Source organism: Myodes glareolus, chromosome 9 (genome assembly GCF_982192425.1).
Source record: "Myodes glareolus chromosome 9, mMyoGla1.1, whole genome shotgun sequence".
NCBI classification, from domain to species: Eukaryota; Metazoa; Chordata; class Mammalia; order Rodentia; family Cricetidae; genus Myodes; species Myodes glareolus.
In genome coordinates, this window is record NC_142034.1 from 4,417,752 (window position 1) to 4,441,644 (window position 23,893).

The window sequence follows — 23,893 nt, forward strand, 5'->3', positions numbered from 1 at the left end:
CGAGCTTGGGCTCTACTCAAGCATTTGTGTGCAATCATTTATATTTAAACAGTTTAGATGTGATGAGGAACATGGCCTTCACACTGAAGCAGGGGCTTTGTTGAGTTGGGAGCTCCAGGGCATGTGAGCTGACCCTCAGCCAGTATACTGAGGCTCCCCGAAGCAAAGGCTTCAAGGAGGAAGGCCGGCCAGGCTGCCCAATGAAGCCAGGACAGCAGACAGGTAGAGGTGCCCATCGGAATTCATTTCCCAGCCAGCCAGGCAAGAAGGCTGTGTCCTCAGACCCACTCCAGCCCATGGCTCCTGTGCAGTGTCGGTGCCTGGCCAGCAGAGGCTCACACCCCCATTCTCCACACCCAACACACGAACACCACAGGAAAGGACAAGAGACGACAGCAGTCTGGTTAAGGGCAGATAGTGTTTATATAGGCGTATATATATATATATATATAACTTATTCCCTATGTACACAGAGGATAGACATTCATTACACAGGAAGGGACAGTGCTGGAATCGTCAGCTGCAGCCAGTTTCTGTCGCTGACACTCAGAAGGCTGAGATGAGCCTCAGAGCCATTACGGCATGCAGGGTCACCTCCAAGTCCTCAGTGCGTACCCATGTTTGGCACTTCCGGCACCTGGCCTGAGCTCTTCAGGGCTCCCACTTCATTGGCCTGTCTCTGAAAAGATCAGAGAGGTCGGAGGCCAGGCCTCTATCTCTGCTGATGCCTCCCTTATTCATGGTCAGCACTCCAAACAGTGGCTCAGCCTCCCATACAATACCCAGGCCATCAGCTACATTGTGCCCACAGGAGCTCGCTGGGACACCCAGACCGGAGTCATTGCTGAAGCACGGCTGAAGGACCTCACGCCAGTCATGCCTGTCATCTTCATCAAGGCCATTCCTGTGGACCGAATGGAGACCAAGAACATCTATGAATGCCCCGTGTACAAGACGCGTATCCGAGGCCCAACCTACGTCTGGACCTTTAACCTGAAGACCAAAGAAAAGGCCGCCAAGTGGATCCTCGCGGCGGTGGCGCTGCTCCTGCAGGTGTAGCTGCCGCAGTCAGAAAACTGCCCTGCTACTGTGCAGCTGGAACTTTACACAACTAAAGCAATTGCTTTTTGACTTCTTACAAATCCAGCGCCCGTGGATGGGGCACAGATTAAAACAACTGCGGTCACTGTGCCAGTCTGATTGCACTCAGTGCCTGATGTCACCCAGGGCCCTGCCCAGTAGTGAAGCTGATTCCCAGCAGCTGGGAGGAAACATCCTGGGAACTAAACCCCGAATCCTGACTTAGGGAGGAGTGAGCTTTATCTTCCGGCAGAGCAGGTGGAGTTAGGGCCCAGGTGCGCCTTCCACACAGCAGCACCCACACTGAGCTTGCAAAGAGAACACCTGAAGTAACGATCTCAACAACGGCATCTTCCCCAAACTCTGTCCCCGCACTACAACAAGCAAACACAGGTGCCGCCATGCAAGCTGCGCAGTCATCCTTCCCCAGTGGAGCACCACATGGAGCACAGCGAGCAGGAACCACACCACATGGAGCACAGCGAGCAGGAACCACTGTTACCAGGTCGTGCTCTGGGGTAACAGGTTTCTCCCAAGGAATAGTGTTCCAGGGTAGCAAACCCCGCACCCCAGAAACACTGCGTTTTGTCTATTCTGTCTCCCACACACTCGGTCCACACTTCTGGCAGGTGAGGGTGCACACGTACCTGAGAACGCTCCAGCTAACTGGGCTACTCCATGTTTTTTTCCACCTAACACACACACTCCTTGGTAACCAATGGCTAGCGGGCCCATATTCACACACAGTAAACCCCTGCCCCAGGTGATGGTGACGCTGGCTGAGGCCCCTCTGACTGGGCAGTGCTGATGCCAGGTGTGCAGCCAAGTGACCAGACTACAAGCAAGTAGAACAAAGAGAGACAGACAGGGTGCCAGGAAACAGCCACTGTAACCCCAGAAAAGGGCTCCCTAGAGAGCAGGCACCACGTGGGTTTCTAAACTTCAAAGCCGCAAGGGAACGCCACCCAGTTTGTCTGACCTCCTGTGAACATGGCCCTGATACCTGAGCCCGCAATGGGGACAGAGGAGTTTCAGGCCAGGCCTAGCTACTGAACATCTGCCTCTGCTGGCCAGGAGAGGTCACTGCAGCCCCAGAAGATTGCACAGCCAGCACGGCTCCAGGCAACTTTGTTCCAATCCCTCGTAATAAGACAAATAAATAAGTTTTTCCAATTTTGCCTTTGGAGTCTGAAATAAAACAGTAATTCTCCAAACTTACCAAGTTACCTTCAGGGATCTGGAACAAAGTCAGAATTCTGGTGTCAGAATCAGGGAGCCTAGATGTGCAGAGCAGCAGAGGTAGAACAGACCCAGGGTTCCCAGAAGAGCAGGCAGAGGAGCGGGCTCAGCCCAGGGCAGAAAGTGCAGGATCTAAGAGCTCCCTAAGTCAGCCTCTCCAAGTAGCTGCTGTGGCTTGTGTCAGTTGGCCTTGGGTCACAGTCCTGAAGGCAGCTCTGTCTTCCTGTGGAAGGCTAGGTGTTCCTGACTCTGGAGCCCCACCTACTACAGCCAGTAATGGTGACAGTCGCTCAGCTACAGCCATCACTGCTGCAGAGGGCTCCTCTGCACACCAGGCTGAACTGGCAGCAGCAAATGAAATTCCCAGCCACATCCCAGAGACCCTGGGGAGGAATGGGTAGGCGAGCAGGCTTCTAGAAACGCCCAAGACACGTGCACTTGGGATGACCTGCTGTGAGGACGTCCACGACCAGGTACGGGGGGCACACGCCTTTAACACCAGCACTTGAGACCGCCAGGGCTGCTGAGACTTTGTCTCAGATGAAGTAAAAATGAAGGTGTGACAAAGGGGCAGGAGCAGAAGCAAAGACCCAGAGACCCCATGGCTCACGGTGGTCAGCTCTGCAGAGGTCTGCACAGCGGAGTAGCTCAAAAGGCCACCATGTTCTCCACCAGACAGACCAACAACACCCTCCAACATTCGCTCAGGCTCCTGTGCAGGCAGAGTATATACCAAGCCAAAGAGAACTCACAGCTGCCTCTCTGATACCCCAGTAACCTGCTACGCATCAGGGAGACAGAGTCTACCATGTGTCACCGTGCCCCCACCCCACCCCCACAGTGCACTCCAGAACAGCTCCTCCACCCTTGAGCACTGTCTGCCACACAGCCACACTCAGCAGAGACCAGGGAAGGAAAGGACCCCGCTCTGCCCCTCGCCCCAGGCCTCTCTGGACCCCTGGGCAAGAACAGCAGAAAGCAGAGGTTGCTGGTTCTAGCCCTGGGCAGCAGCAGCACTGAGGGGAGGGGAGGGAAGAGCAAAGTTCAGCACCTGCTTTAAGACCACTGTCCACGACCACAAACACTGTTCTGTGGCAAAGGAAGGAACAAGGCCACAAGGTCCCCTAAAGGTCCAGCCTTGAGGAACAATGGGTCTCTGAGTTCCCAGCACCTGCCTGTGGTCAGAAGAAGTTCTTGATCAGTGGGGTCACCAGCTTCACCCACAGCTTCACCTGCCGACCTGGCTGCTCAAAGGTCGCAGACGACACCACGCCTGATCTCAGGTAGAGCTGCTCCTGCTCCTAAGGAAGAGAGAGGACAGTCAGCACTAGGTGTGGGTCAGCCTGTGACTGCTCGAGCACCACCTGGCACAGCAGCGATGCCACCCACACGTCTTCCTGAGGACTTTGGCCAAGGGGCTCCCTCTCTCAACACTGAATTGGCTGAAGTTACAGTGGTGGGAAATCACTTTAGACGCTCACCCCTCACAAAATGGATCAGTGTGAGATAAAGTAATAAACAGGGTTCTGAGGAGGGTTCCAGTTAGGGCAGGATTAGCCCAGCCTGTGCACGGACCCTGAGCCCCATCCCCAGCACAGAAAAAGTATCTCTTACACAAAGCACAGCTTTCCTTTCACCACACTGCAGTTACACTGTGCCGCCAGTGCCGGCCACCAGCTGATGGAAAGTGATGCTCACCAAGAAAGCACCTCTGCACTCAACCACACTCTGAGGGCTACAGACCTCTGCGGTGGCCGCATTCACAGTGGGGAAAGGCTGGAAACCACCTAAACATCCAACACTCGCTTATGAATTAACCCAGATGACAAAGTGATGTCAGACTGATGTCACAGAGGAAAGTGACAGCGAGACAGACAAGAGACAGACATATATAAATATAGCTGGTCCCTTGGAATCCATGACCACTACAGACACCAGAACCTGCAGATGCTCAAATCCCCCCATCAAATGGTAAATGGTGGCATGGATATCCTCAGGGAGATCTACTTTTACCTTTTTTTTAAAAAAACAAAAAACAAAACAAAACAAAACAGTGCTGGCAACTGGGTCTAGAGCCTACTAGGTGAGCGAGCGCTCTAGCGCTGAGCTATGGCCCCCAGTCAGCCCCACCTGTTTTTACACTCTAAGACAGGATCTCACTAAGTTACCGGGGCTGACCTTGAATTTGCAGTCCTGGGTCAGCTTCAGAGATGCTGGGATAACAGGCATAAGCCGCCCGGCCTGCCTCTCACATGAACTTTGATGTGTGTCCGCACATAGATGAGCGCATGCACACAGTACCCACAGATGCTGGAGAGGGCATCTGATACCCTGGAGCTGAAGTCACAGGCTGTTGTGAGCCTCCTGGTGCTGATGCTGGAACCCAAACTTGGGTCCTCTACAAGAGCAATGCACACCCTGCTCTCCAGGCCTGTCTCTCAGACTTTTCAGCTCAGGGTTCCTTACCTAATATAGCCGTAAATACATGTAATGTATCGATGCCATGTATGAGGTTACATTTCGGTCTCCAGGGACTACAAGACAAAGCCTGCGCACATTCAGGTAGGAGAGCAATTCTCCTTAAGTATTTCCCATCCACGGCAGTTGGCTCCTTGGACTTGGAAGGCCAAGAGTCAGGCCTCCCCATAGGCTCCCAGAACAAAGACAGAATGATCCAAATGAATCCGACAGAGACAGTTTCTTCTGTTGCAAACCATGTTTAAACTTTCACTTTTAAAACCGAGTTCTAAAACCCATATGTGGACGGGTGGGCGGCTGCCGGTAAAGGTGCTGCCACCAAGCCTGACAGCCTGTAGAGTAGGCGAGAAGGGGCTCCTTCCAGCTGTCCTCTGACCTCCACACTCATGTGGCATGTACACATGTGCACACATACACAGGAAAGGTGCCAATGAAGAAGACTAAGACAGACGCGCTTGCCTTCAATGGTTTTAGGTTGTGGGTGCCCTACCACACTGTCCTCTTCCACCCGCATGTCCATGAGCAGCTGGGGTCACATCCGCACCCACACTTAAGGTCACAGCATGGTAACCATCAGCACAGGAGCCTGACAGAGCCTCACAGGGCAGCAGCGCCCACAGGAAGGAACAGACTCCTCAGCAGTTCCTCCAGCCAACAATGAGAAGGGGCCTCACCCAAGCCCCTGCAGAAAGGCTTTGCCCACAGAGGTGGGGACCCAGTGCCTGCCTTCACCTCTCCTGAACCTTCCCACACTTGTGACCTTCCTCACGAAGGCAGCAGTCTGAGGCCATTGTCCACACCAAACTTTCAAACTGTCCCCACAGCTGGCTTTCCCATCATGATAGTCCCCAAGTCAAGAACACTGGTCTCTGGGGGAGGGGGCTGGCGTGCAGAAGTCTCCACAGACCCAGCTCCAGTTCAGCTCTTCAGTAAACACCCAGCCAAGATCTCAATTAAATTACCAGAAGTGCTTCGGTGTCCTCACAGACGCCACAACAGGGACAGAGAAGGAAGTCAGCTGGTAGAGGTCACAGCGCTGTGCAAGGAGCCTCTTAGGTCACAGAGAAAAGCTGTGTTCTCTGAACACAACCAGGAAGCTTTCGGTTTTTATTGTTTGCTCTACCAGGGAGGGACTCAGGCTCTGATAAAAATATCTTCCATTTTCAAGACAGGGCCCTTCTTCCCTGGGTCCCAGGAGAACTGCAGCAGGCCTTCTGAGTGCAGGGACCACAGACTGCAGCACTACAGGCTAGGGGCTGGGCATGCGCAGCTTATACCACATGGCGCAATCAGACACTGAAGGGTCAGGAGGCCAGCTGCAGGCCTTAAAGTATACTGAAGCAAATGGACCCATCTAGAAAAACATTTCTGCACTTCACAGACCCTGAATCAATGCGCATGGGCAGCTACCTTCCCACCATCAAAAGCCCCTGGGAGATAGGTTTGGGAAGAAAATATCCCAAGTATGTCATTTGAGAAGTCAGCTCAGACCACAACCAGCCAGGCCTTTCTCAAGATCCAGGATGTGGGTTTAGCTCCCATCTCAGGAAGTGGGGTCTTGTCAGCACTAGGATCCAGGGCACAGGCCTAGGCACTAGCTTGTCGAAATCACCCAGAACTTGTCCTTGCCTGGGACAGAACCATACACAGCTCTCTGCACCAGTGAGAACAGCCCGGGAGAGCCTGCAATCCAGAGCCACAGGCTCCTTTCCTCCACAGCCCGGCTCCCAGGCCGGCAGTTGCTGTTATGGGAAGTCCTCAGCCTCAGAGTGTCCTCAGTCATCTGCCTTTGTTCAGAAGGAAATCTGCTAGCACACCCAGTCACCCCACTGAACACAGGGCATAGCTGTTGTCACTTCCTCTTGCCCAGTCACAAAGCCCTTACTGGCACCTGGCCCTCAGTGACAATTCCCAGACACAGTAGCAAGTCCGAAGAACAAAGCAATTCTACTTCCTCACCCATCAGGCAAGGGTTCTGAGCACGCTGTAGCAGTGACTCCTCAGCACTGGAGTCTAAGGGCTCAACACATAAAGCTGTGGCCCCACAAGACTGAGACCCCCGTTCAGTCTTGAAACCCACAGTAGGAGAATTCACACCAATGAACTGACCTCTAACCCTCACACAGGTGTCACGGCAAATGCACATCTCACTCACATCTCACACACATATAACACACACAGCTAAAAAATAATCAAAATAAAAGCCAATGGGTGGTGTTCCTGAGGTCTGGCTGGGAGCAAGGGTCCTGCATTCCAAGACCCCAATGGAAATCTCGTCCAACCCACACAGCGGCTCCTGCTTCCAAGACCACAGTCCAGGGCTCTGAAGGCAGAGCCTGGTGCAGGAGAACTCACAGGGGGAGCATGCATGAATTCTCAGCTTTCTGTTGTTCATTCTACAGGGGGTGGGGGACAAGGCCATGGTCAACCCTGAGATTCACCCTCACTTTTAGAAAAGACTGGACCCCATTCTGCAATACCCATGTCCCAGTGAGGAAATGGTGGTCTATTCTAACATGGAGAGAGGGGAGGGCCCAGGGGTGGGGTACAAGCCTATCCTGACAGTGCCACAGGCCAGGGCATGCCTGGCTCTCCAAGGTTCCTCTTAGACTTGAGGAACCCAGTTTCTCCCCTGCTACACTCTGTCTGTCTGTCTGCTGAATCTCGCTCCCTGTCTGAAATGACTAAGGCAAAAGCCGCCTGTGAGCACACCAATGGCATGGCTGCACCCCATGTGCCCAAGAACCCCACCACTCCAACAAACCTCATGGAGCTGCTGCTGCAGGGCTCGACTCTCCGTCACGATGGCAATCTGGGCTTCTAGGTCCCGGTGAACTGACCTGTACCCAAAATTAGGAGAGCCAATCAGCGTGAGGCAGGGCAGGCTGCTCCCTGCCAGGTACAGCCAGAGGCCTGCGGGAAAAGGAAACGTGCAGACAGGAAGTGAGCTCAGTATCTGCCAGGTCTTCGCCACACACTGTCTCAACCTAGGAGGAAAGGAGCCAACAGGGGCGAGCATGAGGGAGCTGGCTGAACCAGGCTCACCCTCCTGCCTAGGACCATTAAGGTGCTCCAGACTGCTGCGTGCAAGGCCACTCTGCTCTCTGCCACAGCTGCTGGGCTCAAGTCCCTAGCCGGGAGCTGGCTCCTTTGAGGGAACTTTGGGTCTTTTATGATATCCCTGTCCCTAACTGCTCCCCAGGCCTTTCTCCGCAGAGGCCTCTAGCCCTACCTCTACCTCAGGACACCCCGAGTCTGTCCACGTCTCTAGTTACCATCTGTGCCGCACGGAGAAGCATGGCTGGAAGAGGACACAGGGCACTGTGCCACAAAGGCTGCTGTGTCACACTACACATGGGGACATGTCTGAAATGAAGATCATGGGTTCTAGAAGAATCTTAAGTACCACTAGGTATGCCCATGGCAGGTCCCATTCTGCATCCTTTTCCATGCTCCCAAGATCCAACGCTTCACAGCCCAGCTGCAGAACTTGTCCTGAGTCCTCCCTCAAGGCCTAGCCTGGCCTCTACCCTTCCCCTTTCTAGCCCAGGAAAGCCCATCTTGGAAAACCCTGTCAGCTCCAGGAAGACCAAGCACTCGCAGGCTCCTACCACAGACCCCCATCAACAGGACCTCTCAGAGGTCCACAGACACGCACAAACATCACAGACACCTGGCCTGCATGGAACACACACACGACTATACCAAAAGACAGCTTCCTAATGTCCACACAGAACCATTTCCAAGAACCCCTTGGGCAAGCGCGACAAAGTGCTGCTTACTCCTGTGACTGGTGTCCTGTCCTAGAAGGCCTCATCCAAGTCTCCTGCCCGCTCTATCAGTAGCCCTCTACTTACACGGGAAAGTCAGAAGCCGGGGAGGCAGATGTCCCTCCCCACCTCCATGCTGGCACCTCTGCTGCAAGACGGCTCACCCTACCCAGGGATCCAGGCCACGCCTGCTCTTCCACACCTCTGGTTTTCATGTACTTAAGCCGCCCTCTGTCCCCACCTGAGCTTCCCCAGAACATGGAGCTGGGGAAGAGAAGCCTCGGGAGAGGAACCCCAGCAATCTCAGGAGACTGAGCATCCTTCTCACCTGCTACTGTGGGCCATCGCCACTATTCCCACCTAGGTCTGCTTGGGACAACTTGCCAACCATCCTCCTGATCCTGCTCAGAGAGAGGGGGCACCTGCCTTAGGGTCCAGGCTGATTATATAGAGGACCAAACCCTGAGACACTACGACCTTGTGGGGAAGTGTAACCTCTGCTCCCTCCACTCCTCCTCAAAAACCTAGGCTGACCCTCAGGGCCTACTGTCCCCACACCCCAGCTCCTAGGCTGACCCTCAGGGCCTACTGTCCCCGCACCCCAGCTCCTAGGCGGAACCTCAGGGCCTACTGTCCCCGCACCCCAGCTCCTAGGCGGAACCTCAGGGCCTACTGTCCCCAAGCTCCTAGCCCTACCTTAACTTGCTGCCAGGCCCCAGCTCCTTACCCCAGAGCCTGACCTTTGTCCCTAATGTCTCCACCATTCCAGGAACCAGCAAGAAAGACTATAGTCTGGGAAGGAAAAGATGTTTGGGGCGTGGACTAGGGCAGGGCTATTCCTAGACAAGAGACATTATGTAGCACCAAGGACAGCTAGGGACAGGAGACGTCACTATAAGGCTTGGCACCTGTCACAAAACGTGTAACTAGCATAATACAGTGACCTGGACTCAGAGCCCAGAGACCCTTGTGGCTTGTGGATGAGAATGCCCTACCTAGAACCCCTACAGTCTTGTTCCTTATCAGAATGAAAATGAAGTGGGGGGTGGGGGTGCGCTCAGTTGGAGGAGTACTGGCCTAGTGTGCAGCAGGAGTTCTGGGCTTGACCTCGGCATACAATGGAGTCCAGCATCGGGAGGTAAAGGCAGAGCATCAGTCAACCTGGCTATAAGATCACTTTTTTTTGTAAGATTATTTAAATTATTATTGTATATGTCTGAGACATACAATCTGGCAGCGAGGAGTGCTGCACATGCCGGAGCCCACGCTTGGAGGTCAGAGAACAACTTTATGGAGTTTGTTCTCTCTTTTCACCTTTATGTGGTTCTGGGGATAGAACTCAAGTTATCAACAGCCAGTAGTGGCGCGTGCCTTTAATCCCAGCACACAGAAGGCAGAGGCAGGGGGGTCTCAGTGAGTTCAAGGCCAGTCTAGTCTACAGAGCAAGTTCCGGGACAGGCTCCAAAGTTACAGAGGAACCCTGTCTTGGGAAGGAAAAACAGGAACTCAAGTCATCGAGCTTGCCCAGCAAGCATCTCTACCTCTGAGTCACTGCGTCAGAGCCTGAGATACAAAGATTCTCTCAAAAACAAGGTGATAAGCAAAGGCCATGGTGGCACATACCTGGAACCCCAGCACTCAGGAAGATAATTTCATGTCTGAAACCATTTTGAGCTACAAATTCAAATTCCAGACTAGCTGGGGCTAGGCCTATAATAATCCCAGTACTTGGAAAATGGGGACAATAGGAACAGATGTTTGAGGCTAGATTCCCTCTGCTACATGGAGAGTTCAAGGCCAGCCCGGGCTACACATGACAATGCTTCTCTCTCTGTCCTATCCCTCCCTTTCTCCCTCTCTAGCACACAGACTAGCCCCCTCTGTTGAGCCCAAGAGAGACATATGGAGCACTGCTGAGAGATGCTGCCCATGTTATGGGTGGGCAGCGGTCACTGGTGCTGAGTCCCAGGGAAGCCTGTGGCAGAACATCTGTACACTCCGTGAGGATGTATTGCTGTGGCTGTGTAATAAAATAGCTAGGCAGGAGAGAGAGGTGGGATTTCCAGATGAGAGAAAGAAGAGATAAATCAAGATGCACAGGAGACACCAATGGAACAAATCAGACATAGAGACAAAGGAAAGGTAACCAAGCCATGTGACAGAACAGATTAACAGAAAGACGTTAATTAAATTATAAGAGCTAGTTGGAGAAGAAGCCTAAGCTAGAGCCAAGCTTTCATAACTGTCACAAGTGTCCACGTCATTATCTGTGAACGTCATGCACGCTAGGCGTCTCCCTTTGGACTCCAAGTCAAGAGCTTTAATCATTAGCTGGTGCCCTGGAGACTCGGAGACTCATCTTCCTCCCTTGCTTGGACCCCAGCTGTGTCTACCAGCTCTCTCCAGATGTGCCTCCATCACAAATGCAGGGGAGGCTCTGTGGGCAGGACGAGGAAGCACATTTCCAGCACAGGGCTATAAAATGGTCATCGAACCCCAATTCTTCACCTCAGACCCTGACCTTTGTGCCCAACATCTTCACAATTCTAGGAACCAGCAGCTTGGAGAAGAAAGAAATGCTCTGGGGAGTGGACTGAGAGTAGGATGGTTTGCAGTCAAAGGAAACATAGTAGCTCTGAATACCAGCAAGAGCAGGAAAGCTGGGCGGTGGTGGCGCACGCCTTTAAACCCAGCACTCAAGAGGCAGAGGCAGGCGGATTTCTGTGAGTTTGAGGCCAGCCTGGTCTACAAGAGCTAGTTCCTGGACAGGCTCCAAAGCTACAGAGAAACCCTGTCTCACTGTCACAGCTGAACACTAGGGGGTGGCCTGGACTCAGAGATCCAGTACCCCTGCTACCTCCTGACTCTGTTCTCTTCCGAAAGAAGTCACCTTCCTGGGAGTGGTGGCTCACACCTGCAATCCTAGAACAAGAGGTCAGGGAAGGATTCTTATGAATTCAAGGCTGTTCTGGACTACAGAATGAGACTCAGTGTCAAAAACATGATGAGGCCGCATATCTGCACTTACACAGCAAAGGCTGCAGCGCTGTCACAGTCCTGGCCACCCTCTACCCTGGCACAGACTGCACGCCAACTGCATTCAGCCATGCAAGCGGGGGCCTGGTGACTTTACTGTCCCGCCTGCCCTGGACAGGCATGACGTGCTCGACACTCAGGCCTCTGCACAGAGAGCCTCCCTGACCAAGACCCTACCACCTGGATCCCCTCTCCTCTGCTTAGAGCTTTTGCCTGCTCTAGTCTGCACGGGTCCCCGTTAGCTGTGTGCTTGCTGTGATAGAGAATCCTGTGCACAGGCAACAGGGTCGCCAGATTAGTATCAAAGTGTGACAGCCTCCCAGCTAAGTAGTAAACGTTCAAAAAAAATTAAAAAGGCAGGAGTTTGGTCTGAAGAGATGGCTCAGCAGTTAAAAGCACTGACTGTTCTTTCAGAGGACCTGGGTTTGGATCCAAGTACCTACATATTGGCTCACAAATGTAATTCCAGTTCTGAGGGGTACAACGCACTCTTCCGAGCTCTGGGGGCACAGGGCACACATACATACATTCAGGCAAATAAATAAAGAAACCTAAGGAAACTCAGGAGCTCTGCACATGTAGGCCCAAGTCTTCTCGAGAACTTCTCCAGAAAAATGAACTTCTTCCCATCCCCACCCTCCAGTTCTTCAGAGTCTCAGACCCCCATAGAAACCAGGAAACAGAAGGCATCACAGCCTGGCTCTTTCACAGGGGAGCACCACTCAATTCTGGTGTCAGAGGGATTGAGAAACTCCTGAGGCCTATTGCCTGTGATGGCCACGTGCACCACACAGCCCCTACCACCCTGAAGTTTATCTGCTGATTCTAGGTGGCAGCCATACCACACGGAGCCCAGGTGAACTGGGTGAGGCTGCCAGGCTGCCTCATCAACTCACCTTTGGGCAAGGTGCCAACCAGCCTGTCGGGAAGACAATAAAGCTAATGGCGTCCAGTCAGTCATTAACAGATTCCATCTGCGCAGCCAAAGTCTCTTAATCCTAAGATCCCTGACCACACAAAGGGTTTTGTTAATCTAGAACACTTCATCCAAAAGCAGTTAGTATGCTCAGTCCTTCCTGATCCCCACAGATGTGCCCCGCTGAGCCTATGGCCCTGGCAAACAGATGGGCAAGAGGAGCTTGGTGCACAGTGTACAAGGGTGTGGTCCCTGACTGACAGGGCTCAGCTCTCAGGACAGAGCAGGGACAAGGCTGACACGTGTCTTGCTCAGGGCAAGATGTCAAAATGATGGCCTGAACAACATGGCAGGCTTCACCGTGGGGCAGAGCTGAGACATGGATCATCACACTCGGGCTCCACACGCCCGTGCTGCTAACGCTACCCCTAGGCGCCAGGGTAAGCATGCTGGAGCTCACCCCAGACTTCACCTAACTAACACCTGGGCCTCCCACTCCCCACGCTCTACCAGGACCAGGTGAGACCCAGTGACCCCACAGCATCTGCTCAGACAAATCTGTTGAGCATCTGAGATGCAGTGAAACTCTACCCCAGACCCTAGAACCCTTCCCACTACACACGTACAGGCCAAGCCACAGAGACCACCAGAGGCACAGTCAGTGGCTTAGCTGTGCCCCGCTGCCTTCTCCCCAGGACTCTCTCCAGTCAAGGACAGAGCTGCCCTTCATGGCCAGAGGTACAGTAACAAACCTGCACACAGACAACTTAGGACAGCCCACCTAGGATGGCTGGAAAGCAAGATACAGAGTAGAAACCACGCTCCAGCTGGGGTGGGGAGGCGCTGCAGTGCCGAGGACAGCACTGCAGATCGGGATGCAGGCAGCTGCTCCAGTATGAGCTCTACCCAAGCCTCTCACCTATACACTTGTGAACATGTGTCTCACTCCTGGTGGCAGCAGCAAGTCACAGCACTCTTACAAGGGCTTAGAGGTAAGAGGAGCCCCACAGCAGTCTGCGGCTAAGCCAGGGCCATTGTGAGCTGGGACGCTCATGTGCAGGTGACAAGGCAGAGACTTTACACATCAGGGGATCCCAGGTGTCCCCGACTTACACTGCACCAGTCGTCCACTCTGTGAGCAGAGCCTCCTCCCAGGGAGCCCTCACTGGCTGTGCACTGCTGGTCGCTTACACACACTTGCTGGTGAACTGCTCTGCTGTCTCCAGACGATGTCAGCTCCTGCCCAAGTTATCTGAACTGAGCTCCTAGGAAACACTTCCAAAAATTCCTGCTAAGAAAGAACTTAGCAGGGGCTGGAGAGGTGGCTCAGAGGTTAAGAGCATTGCCTGCTCTTCCAAAGGTCCTGAGTTCAATTCCCAGCAACCACATGGTGGCTCACAACCATCTGTAATGGGATCTGGTGCCCTCTTCTGGCCTGCAGGCATACACAGACAGAATATTGTATACAAAGTAAATAAATAAATATGAAAAAAAAAAAGAAAGAACTTAGCAGATAAGCCACACTGAGAAAGAAGTCTCCAAGGCACACAACAACGCACTGAGCGTCTCTGTGGGTCTTTGAAATGGCGTTAAGACATCAGCAAAGCCTGAGAGGGATGTGAGTTTCATCTGGGGCTCTAGAGTCAACTGCTGTGACTTCCCAGCAGGCATCTGAGCAGCAGTGAGTAATCCAGTCCTGTGGTTCTGTCCACCCCAGGCGGGCCTCGATCCCTACCCTTTGCCCGTGCTAGGGTCACAAAGCTGCACTCAGTTCTCCAAAAAACACTACAGAGCAACCCTAGTCTTCTGAATCGCTGCAAGGAGACCCACAGTGCGACTGCTATGATCATTTGCCAAGAAGACTTCCCAAGGAAAGGGACTAAACCATCTTCACTAAGCCACCTCACAGGGTCACCAGCGAGTTCAACAGGGTCCTCCTAGCATCCTGTGCCTGTCCCTGGGGAAAGCTATGCTGCAAAGTGAGACCTCTTGAGGTACAAGGATCCAGACGGATCTAGAACACACGCAGTGTCCTGGATTCTCAGGCTGTCTCTCCTCTGAGGCTTTTCAGAGCAGAAACAGTTGAGGCCAGCCCAAGCCTGTCCTGTAGGAGCTTGGGCAAGAGAACAAGAGAAGTAACTACATGGTAACCAGCAGTTTTCCAGGGGCCCACAGCAGACACAAACAAACAGGCCCACATCCTGTACCCAAGGCAGGCCCTGCTAGTAACAGTTCACTGCGCCAACCAGCAAAACCCACAAGCACCCTGTGGACTGCCTGACCAATTACCCCATACTGATACAGGTCACCGGAACTGTCTGCAGGTGTGCCAGAAAAGGGCTGTGACCCACCTTAGACAGTAGTCACTAAGCAGGAAAGGGTGCTGGCCTTTCACCTTGGCAGAGTAACCTCTGACCTCTGGTTCCTGGCCAGGAACCTACTCAGAAGAAACTGCTTCAAGCTGGTTGTGATCCCAGAATACCGGAGGTCTAAAATTCAAGGTCATCCTCAGTGACACAGCAAGTAGCTCAGGCTACGTGAGACCCTATCTCAGAACCAAGCTTCCAAGCACCATCTACCCCCACTTAGCTCCACCTTCTCGTCCTCCTTCCTGTTTCTTACACACACACACACACACACACACACACACACACACACACACACACACAGAATTCTAGGATCCAGATATGAGGCTCTCCCTGTTCCCCCACTGATCCAGCACTCACAGATAGCAGGGCCCCACCCACACCAGGGCAGGCAAGAGGGAGGGAGGGAGCAGGGGGCAAGAGCACACAATCCGGGAAAAGGTGAGGAAAGACACACAGGAAAAGCCAGTTGGGTGTAACTGGGGAGTCACCACACACATGAAAGTTTATCAGTGAGGTTTCAGGGGAACAAGGCAGTAAAGCAGGACTCAGACTACAGTCACTGCAGCTGCAAGGCTGGCCTAGGGCCTGAGGTCGCAGTGTACTTGGAGGAGCACGCTGCCTGGCCTGCCTCTGGCTGTGCAGGGACCAGTGAATTACTGAGCCTCTCCAAAGCTCTGGCTTCACCCAGATGCTCAGCTCTTCCCTGTGTCCCCCTGTGTGATGGCTCTGCTGTCATTCCCAGAAGGAACTGGGCCAACCTGAAGACTTTCCATACACACCCTCTGGCCAGCTCCACCTGACGGCAAGCTTCACTTAGCCCACATGCTAAGATGAGACCAACAATGGGGCAGTCACTTCCCACACAAGCAAGGCTGCCTGCCTGGGCAGGAATGTGGGTTTCTGTGCACAGGCAGGGCCAGCTGGACAGGCAGGCAACTTGGCCATTCCCAGCTGAAGCTTTCCTATGGTGAGGAGCCAGTCTCTGAGGCAGAACGTCCTGTTTGGGAGGAGGAGGAACTCAAAGGCAGAGTATGTGATGCATGCACAAGGCACAGAACTCATCCCAGGACCACGAACCACAAACAGAAGGAAACAAAGGATGGTAAGATGGGTCAGGGGATAAAGGTGCTTGCCAACAAGTCTGAGACCTAATTTTGATGGATGCAATTCACTTGGTAGAAGGAGAAACCTCATTCCCACATGTAACACGAGGGGCTGGCTTGTTGGGGTTTCTGTCCCGCCCGGTACCCCACAACCGGCAAACCCCAAAGAAAATCACACACAAGACTCCATAAGGTTATAAACTGATTGGCCCATTAGGTCAGGCTTCTTGTTAACTCTTATAACATATATTACCCCATTATCCTTATCTATGTTAGCCACATGGGCTCAGTACCTTTCTCAGTGTGACAGCTTACATGTTGTCTCTTCGGTGGTCTGCGCAGGAAGGGCGGAGGGACCTTCCTCCTCCGTAACCTTTTTCTATTCTCACTGCCGGCAACTCCCACCCACAGCTGTCTTCTAACCTTTATATGCAGGACACACACACACACGGTAGAAGGAGACACCTCATTCCCACACCTCAGTCCCACAGCTGTCTCCTAACTTTTATAAGCAGGCCACACACAGAGAGAGAGAGAGAGAGAGAGAGAGAGAGAGAGAGAGAGAGAGAGAGAGAGATACATTCACACACACACACACTCTCACACACACACAATTGTGAGGTTTTTTGTTGTTTCTTTTTTGGCTTTTTGTTTTTCTACACAGGGTTTCTCTCTATAGCCCTGGATGTCTGGAACTCACTCTGTAGACCAGACTGGCCTCGAACTCAGAAATCCACCTGACTCTGCCTCCCAAGTACTGGGATTAAAGGTGTGCGCAACCACAAGGATCAAATAAATATTTTTTAAAAATAACTAAAATAACAATAAACTCTAGAAAAGCATTTCTTAAAATATATTCCCACTAGCCAGGAATGGCAGTGCATATCTTTAATTCCAGTACTCAGAAGATAAGAGGCAGGCGGATCTGATTTCCAGTATCTCCTGCTCTACATAGAGAGCTGCAGACCAGACAGCTACATAGTGACCCTATCTCAAATAACAACAAAAACAAAAAGTATCCCCATTGAAAATGCTGTATTCGGCAAGGCAGTGGTGGCACACGTCTTTAATCCCAGCACTAGGGAAACAGAGACAGGCGATCTTTGTGAATTTGAGACCAACCTGGTCTACAGAGCTAGTTCCAGGACAGTAAGGGCTACAGAGAAAGCTTGTCTTGAAAAACCAAGAAAAAAAGAAAGAAAGAAAGGAAGGAAAGAAAGAAATGAAAAGGCCGGATTCAGAGATCAGAGAGTGAAAAAAGTTCCATCTGAGGAGTCAAAGATGGCCTCAAATGTCAAGAGCCCAGATACGTGCTGAGGCCAGGCACGGCAGCCCTCTGGACTGCCTAGAGAAGCCACAAGAACCCAGCACTCCCAGATAACCTCTGCAGTTCTAGGTCAGGCGCTGGGGTTAAGGTGAATTCCTCGGGCAGTGTCACCCTGAAGCAGGCACCCTCAGCAATGGGCCTTGGGCAAACTGTTGCCAGGGTCAAGGTTCCCAACAGGTTTCATGTAGCCTGCAGAGAGTTCTCAGTACCTGAGAGCCTGGGCTGCTCTCCTTGGAGCAAGTGAAGGCTCAATGCAGCAATAACCATCTCTACCACAGGGCTGCATGCGGAAGGTCCAGGGCACTGGCTGGGTGTACAGCACAGCTCAGTAATGGACGCCAGCCTCCCATGGACAAGGATCTGGGCCTCACCCTCGGAACCACAAAGAAAAGAACCAAAGTTCACGTGACTTTCACTAAGTAAGGACTACACACTGAGCATGCTGCTTCCATCTTCTCAGTTACAGGGAGAAGCAGAGACGAGAAAACAGGAAAAGGATCTATCAAAGTGAGGGGAAGACAGGAAAACGAGTTATTCACGACAAGTCAGCAATCTGCTGGAAGTCCCCTGCACAGCAGTTAGTCCCCTGCCCCAGAGACAGAAGCCAGCCTTCCGTGTTTCCTTGTGCTCCTTCAGCAGACAGTACATCACATGTCCCTCAATAGCTACCAAAGGACTGAGGATTCAATTTAAGTCAGTGGTAGAAGTGAAAGCTTTGGGGCTGGTCCCCAGACTCAAGAAGAAAAAAAAGAGAATATTCACCAAGTGGTTTCCATTTTTAAAGCTGTGTTCACATACAGAAGTATTCTGCAGAACTACATCCCCTGAATACGATAGCATCAGCCCTCCCGGACCTGGGACAGGCAGGCAGGACCTGCAAGGGCTGCTGGGAAGATAACCCAGTGCAGGGCTCTCTCTCACATGTGCTCACAGACACCCCAGCTCTGTGTGACCAGGAGCATGGAACACCCCCAATGGGGGTTCTGGCCAGCCCTCACGTACCTTTGGCATGAAAGGTCCATCCCCTGCGCCAGTACTCCTGCAGCTGGACCCGGTCCTGCTGCCCCAGGCTGCACACTTCGCTGTAGAACTGTCGCTCGATATGCACATAGGCAGCTGGGATGGCGCCTGCCACGCCCTTAGCTCCAAAGAAGCCATTCACCTCTGGTGAGGCTAGGAGGATCTGATACTCGGCTCGAGTGCCCAGCACCAGGTCCATGTAGGCCTGGGTCAGGTTGAAGTAGCCAGTGGTAAGGAAGACCTTAGCTCCCCGCTCGGCTTCCGTCAACAGGGTCTCAGTGACTATCTCATCGATTTGAATCTCAAAGGGCTTCATCTGGATCAGTGGGTAAATCCAGGTGTCCGGTGCTGGTCTCCGGTCACCAGCAGCCGCAGCCTCTTCCTGACTCAGCAGAGAGTCACTGTGGAAGGTCTGTGCATGCAGCATCTGTTGTCGGGTCCTGGCTGAGTGGATCACATCCATGACCCGTTTGTTAGCGGCTCTGCAGTACGCAGCCCGGTCACCTACAGAAGACATAAGAAAGAGGAAGAGAACATGGAGAGCCAGAAGTTGTGGTACACAGGAGGTGGAGGCAGGAGGATCAGGAGTTGCAATCATCCTCAGCTACACAGTGAGTCCAAGGCCAGTCTGAGCTACATGAGACCATTTAAAAACCCATCCAGACTCTGCTGGCTCAAGGCACACATCATGTGACTGCTAAGGGCAAACACACAGGTTTTACTGGCAGAACAGACCAAGCTCAAGGAGCAAAAAAGGCAGCAGTCGACAGGACTGCCCACAGGACCCATGCAAGGAGACATGGTAGGACACGACACAGGTAATTCCAGCCACAAAAACTCAAAAATACAAGGAGAGGAATGTGGGGTGGCAAACACCAGGACTTTGGTACCTTGGGGATAACAGTTGGGGGTCAGGTAGCTCTGGGAAGCCACTGCAACGGGCCCTGAACTGCACCTCTTTGGTGGCTGTCTGGGAGGCATGCTATGTACTTCAGTAAGAAAGATCATTTAAATAAAAGACATGCCAGGAACAGGCGGGGTGGCACCTGATAACAATGTTGGCACATGGGAAGAAAAGGTCAAGCCAACCTGAAGTACATGAGACCCTGTCCAAAGGAAATAAAAGTGAAAGATGTGTTCATAAAAAGATCATATGTTCACATGAAGAACAAAGAACACACATGCGGCCCAGAACACATGTGGCAGGAAAGCACGGTAACCATGAACAGAAGCCCTGAGGGCAGGCTCGGGCTCCGCAGGGACACTGTCCCCACAGGGACTGGACACAAATGGCACACAACTCTGCAGACAAACTGGAAGGCTGCAAACTGCCTGTCCTGAAGTCTGCAGAGCAAAGCAATGCTGCGTATCAGGAAGATGACCAGTCCACGAACAGAGTCCAGAGAGGAGGTCAGCATGGAAGACCCAGAGGCAGCAAGGCTGGTCAGAGAGAAGAGCGGCACACAGTGGGGCTATGCTGGGCCACCCACACTCACACGGTCTGCACTGAGAACAGGGACAGACACGTGGGTGCCTCTCATGGGCTAGACTAGGAACAGAGAAGAAACCAACTGGGCAGAAACCCACCCTGTCACTGAGCAATATGTCCCTGTCCCTGCCCTAAACATGACACATCTCAGCTGTCCCTAAACACAGTCATTCCCGACTAGTTGTGCCTAGCCTGGTGCAGTACACCAGGGCATAATCATTTCTTCAAGGCCCAGAGAGTACACATTTTAGGCTTGGGGACCAAAAGACAAATGTAAGGATACACAGAGGGAAAGAAATTTTCCCGAAAACGTCTAACTGATGCACTTCAATGCACAGTGGTAACAACTAAATGTTCACTGGGGCAGACAGGGCCATCAAGAGACCACAGCCTCACTGGGCAGCCACAGCTCCCTGGCACCAGGCAGGGCTGTCATCAGGAAGACCACGGGACATGAGAGCTTTTCTCCTCACAAGGGCCAGGTTTCTCCCTTCCCCGAGCTGTCCCTAAGCTGTGGAGTCTGTCGCACACTCAGCAGCAACCCTTCAAGGCCAGGAGAAGCCACAGCCGCAGCAATCACAGGAATGCGAATGCCCAGAAATGCTTCGCAAGGGCTGCAGCACAGTCGAGCTCTCCCAGTTCACTCTTACAGGCAAGCGGCTACAGAGCTCATGGGGCTGCTAGGATAGGAGATTTAGGGAAGAGGCTGAAGTGGGAGGGTGGTCACTAGGCAGGCTACTTCCTGTAAAAATCAAGGCAGTCTCCTGGCTCACTTGATTAAGGTACAAGGACCCTGAGCCCAAACTCCCACCTTCCCAGGCTGGCTCTCACTTACAGGGCAGGTAAGCATGTAAGAGCCGGTAAATTTCATTTCTCTGGCTTTAGAAAAAAATGCTGAAAGCCCTGACACCGTTTTCTGCACCTGGAGCAAGCATCACAGAGGTGTTCTTCTGGCCTGTGGTCTCCAGGAGTCAGCAGAGCGTCATGAAGGCTGCCCTACCTTTGTAAGGGTGCACCATGCCATCCACAACGTCCACGGTGTCATCCCCCTGTAGCTGCAGGGACACATCCCCCACCGCATCCACCAGCTCTGTGAAGAAGTCTGCGATCTCAGCACAGTCTTGTAGGAACACATAGCGGTCCTGGCGGTTGGTGAAGTAGGAGTCACTCAAGTTTGCACTACAGAAACGAAGAATCAGATGAGGGCGCAGCCAAGAGGATGTGTGGCCTAGTGACCCAGGCCTCGGGGTAAGTAGGTGAGGAATGACAAACCCATGGTGTGATGAAACCAGAGCAGCCTCTGTGCTGGACACCAGCCAGGCTGACACTGAGTAACAGAACAGAGATGGCACCCCACAACCCAGGTGGAGAACAGCCCACACAGCTGTCTGTCAGAGACGTCACAGCCCAGAGCTGGGCTTCCACCGTGCTCAGTGTGTGCTTCCTGGGCTCTGCCTGTCCTCTGATCCATCCTCCTCACATAAAGTGAGGTGCACAGTGACAGAGTCACCACAACAAACAGTGAACTGGCGCAGAGGCTCAGCACACCATCTACCTTCCACACAGGAGGGCCCCTAAAGAGGTGAGCGCCATCTACAACCAGCACAGCACCTCTCTCAGGAGTTGGGGGCAGACTGGCCTTGTGCCTTCAACTGGACTCCCAGCTAGAGAACACACGGAGCGCTCGCTCACCCACTCAAGATGACGTTGTTGTCAAAGAGGTACACCTTGATGTGCTGGAGTCCGATGGTCTCGTTGAAGCGCTCAGGGATAAGCAGTCGGAGGAGTCCTCGGAGGTTTGGCGTGTGGAAGAGGGAGACACGCACACGCCCTGGAAACCTCTGCAGCAGTGGGAGCAGCATGCTGCGTGAGTTCTTCCTCCCTGTGTGTGAGCAGCAGAGGAGACAGCTGTAGCTTCTCCACCAGGAAAGACAGATGTCCTGACTGCCAGACAGACCAACTCCCTAGGAGCCTCACTTTACCTGGGGCACGGTGTAAGGAGTCACATCAAAAAATGCTGCTTCTGGCCATGACACACCATGCTGCAGGGCAGGACTGGTACTCAGCCACACTAGACCCCTCCTCCTAAATCAGCGAGTGCCTCCTGGGAAGCCACTCCCACTCAGTGTCCTGACCTCTCACCCCAGCTCCAGAAGAAAAATACCAGTCTGAGCCAGATGCAGCCATCAACTAGACTTAGTCCATACCTGACAGCAGTCACTTAGAAACTTGGCCTGAATCTCAGAGAAGGAAGCAGACTACCTTCCAAGAAGCAGATGCCCTGGGAACTAGGCCTCAACCACCAGAGACCTCCACACAAAGCCTTAAAATAAAGCAAGGCCAAAGGAAGCAGGGCAGAAACAGACCCTGAGTAGCCGCAGACTAGGGAAAACTCTGCCCTGTCCTGACTGTTTCAGTCTAGGCTGCATACAGCCATCCGCTATAGAAGGAACCGTGACTGGGACCAGCAGGCAGCCCTGTGCAGGTCTGGTAGAGGGCGGCTCCTCAGACCAATGAGAGAGGAAGTACAGAACACCTACCTCTGGAGCCACGGGTGAAGTCCAGGAGGATGGAGACCTTGAGGTCGGAAGGAAACTTCGATTGTAGTGACTTCTCCAGAGAACTCTCCAGACAATCCACCTAGGAGAAGAATTGAAGGAACACATGTGAGACCAAAGAGCTGTTTCTGCACCTGAGAAATGAATCAGGTAACCACCTATGGAAACATGGAAATGACTACGTGAGCTATCAGCCACTGCCAAGCTCCCTCTCCAGCCTGGGCCTCAAGAAGAAGGTTGAGTACAGGGCAGAGGTCCACGGTGCTTGACAACCTGGGTCTCAGGTCTCATCTCTACATCCCCTCCAGACACAACACCAGTGCTGTACCCTATGCGGAGTAGTACTAGGTGTGAATCCACTGGATGATGAATAAATCCAAGATGGAACCTGCCCACTGGCCCTCTCGTCCCCTTCCCATGAGAACAAATGAGCTTCCCAAGCTTGCAGTTCTACAGGATGACTGGGAGGTGGAGGGAGGCCTCCGTGCTCCAGTCAAAGATGAAAGTATTCAGGCTAGCCTACCCCCGCCCCCCGGGCTCCACACACCAATGCCGCGCCATGTCCCAGCTCCAACCCACCCGTCTCTAACTACAATAAATCAAGGAAGACCATACACCACCAGCCACACGCCTTCCATCCCTCTGAGAGAAAAGTGCCCAGAGAGAAGACAGATAAGCCACATTCACAGATCCAGCTCAACCCAAATGCTGCCTGCTGTGGGTAACTCTACAGCCAGCATTTCTGAACTCATTAGGTGGCTTAGGCTCCTCCTAGCCCCATCTTCCTTACTGAAAATGACAGCTACAGCACACCAGAAAGTCCAGGGGACAAGGCTGGCCACGTCCTGACACCCCTTGTACACCCAGCAGCCAGCCAGTTGGCCCTAACTGTATTTGGCTCATCAGCCTAGAACACAGCCAGAAAATGTTTTCTGAAAAGTGCTGCTGAGTAAATATTTTAGCTCTTGTGAGCCAGGATGGTCTCTGCCAGGACCACTCAGCCGTGCGGCTGTCACAGGAGAGGGCAAGTGTGCCCGTGCCCCTACAACAGCACTGACACGGGAGAGGACGAGTGTGCCCGTGTCCCTACAACCGCACTGTCACAGGACGAGTGTGCCCATGTCTCTACAACCGCACTGACTGACACAGGAGAGGACGAATATGCCCGTGCGCCTACAACCGCACTGTTACAGGATAAGTGTGCCCATGTCACTACAACCACACTGACATGGCACAGGACGAGTGTGCCCATGCCCCTACAACCGCACTGACAGGTGAATGTCATGGATCTTACATGACTCACAGTCTTTGGTTTTCCTCCAACATCTTGGAAATCAGTAGCAGTTCTTCAGGCCACACAAAAGCAGGCCATGGACCTGATGCAGCCTCTGGGTTATGTCAGAGAGAGCAGCCCAAACAGCCCTGTAAGGATTGGGGAACTGCTGGCCAGTACGATCAGGTTTCCTACACCATCACCATGCACTAGGGACACCTACATGTGGAGGCCA

The 23,893-nt window shown here is 52.9% G+C and overlaps 2 protein-coding genes across 2 annotated transcripts in view; one reads left to right on the forward strand and one right to left on the reverse strand.

The window, feature by feature from the left end:
* Dnah17 (dynein axonemal heavy chain 17) overlaps nucleotides 1-1,194 on the forward strand; it is a 117,430-nt gene extending 116,236 nt beyond the window's left edge. The window contains exon 81 of the mRNA XM_087909708.1: nucleotides 812-1,194. Within this exon, the coding sequence (XP_087765834.1) occupies nucleotides 812-1,059 (248 nt within the window). The 3' untranslated portion in view covers nucleotides 1,060-1,194. The remainder of the gene's footprint in view (nucleotides 1-811) is intronic.
* The window catches only part of Pgs1 (phosphatidylglycerophosphate synthase 1), a 37,781-nt gene continuing 14,287 nt past the window's right edge, over nucleotides 400-23,893 (reverse strand). Inside the window, exons 4-10 of the mRNA XM_085696115.2 lie at nucleotides 22,368-22,467; nucleotides 21,520-21,709; nucleotides 20,828-21,006; nucleotides 18,321-18,842; nucleotides 7,562-7,710; nucleotides 3,495-3,620; nucleotides 400-904 (exon numbers count right to left, since the gene is read on the reverse strand). Coding sequence (XP_085552241.1) covers nucleotides 3,501-3,620; nucleotides 7,562-7,710; nucleotides 18,321-18,842; nucleotides 20,828-21,006; nucleotides 21,520-21,709; nucleotides 22,368-22,467 — 1,260 coding nt within the window. The 3' untranslated portion in view covers nucleotides 400-904; nucleotides 3,495-3,500. The remainder of the gene's footprint in view (nucleotides 905-3,494; nucleotides 3,621-7,561; nucleotides 7,711-18,320; nucleotides 18,843-20,827; nucleotides 21,007-21,519; nucleotides 21,710-22,367; nucleotides 22,468-23,893) is intronic.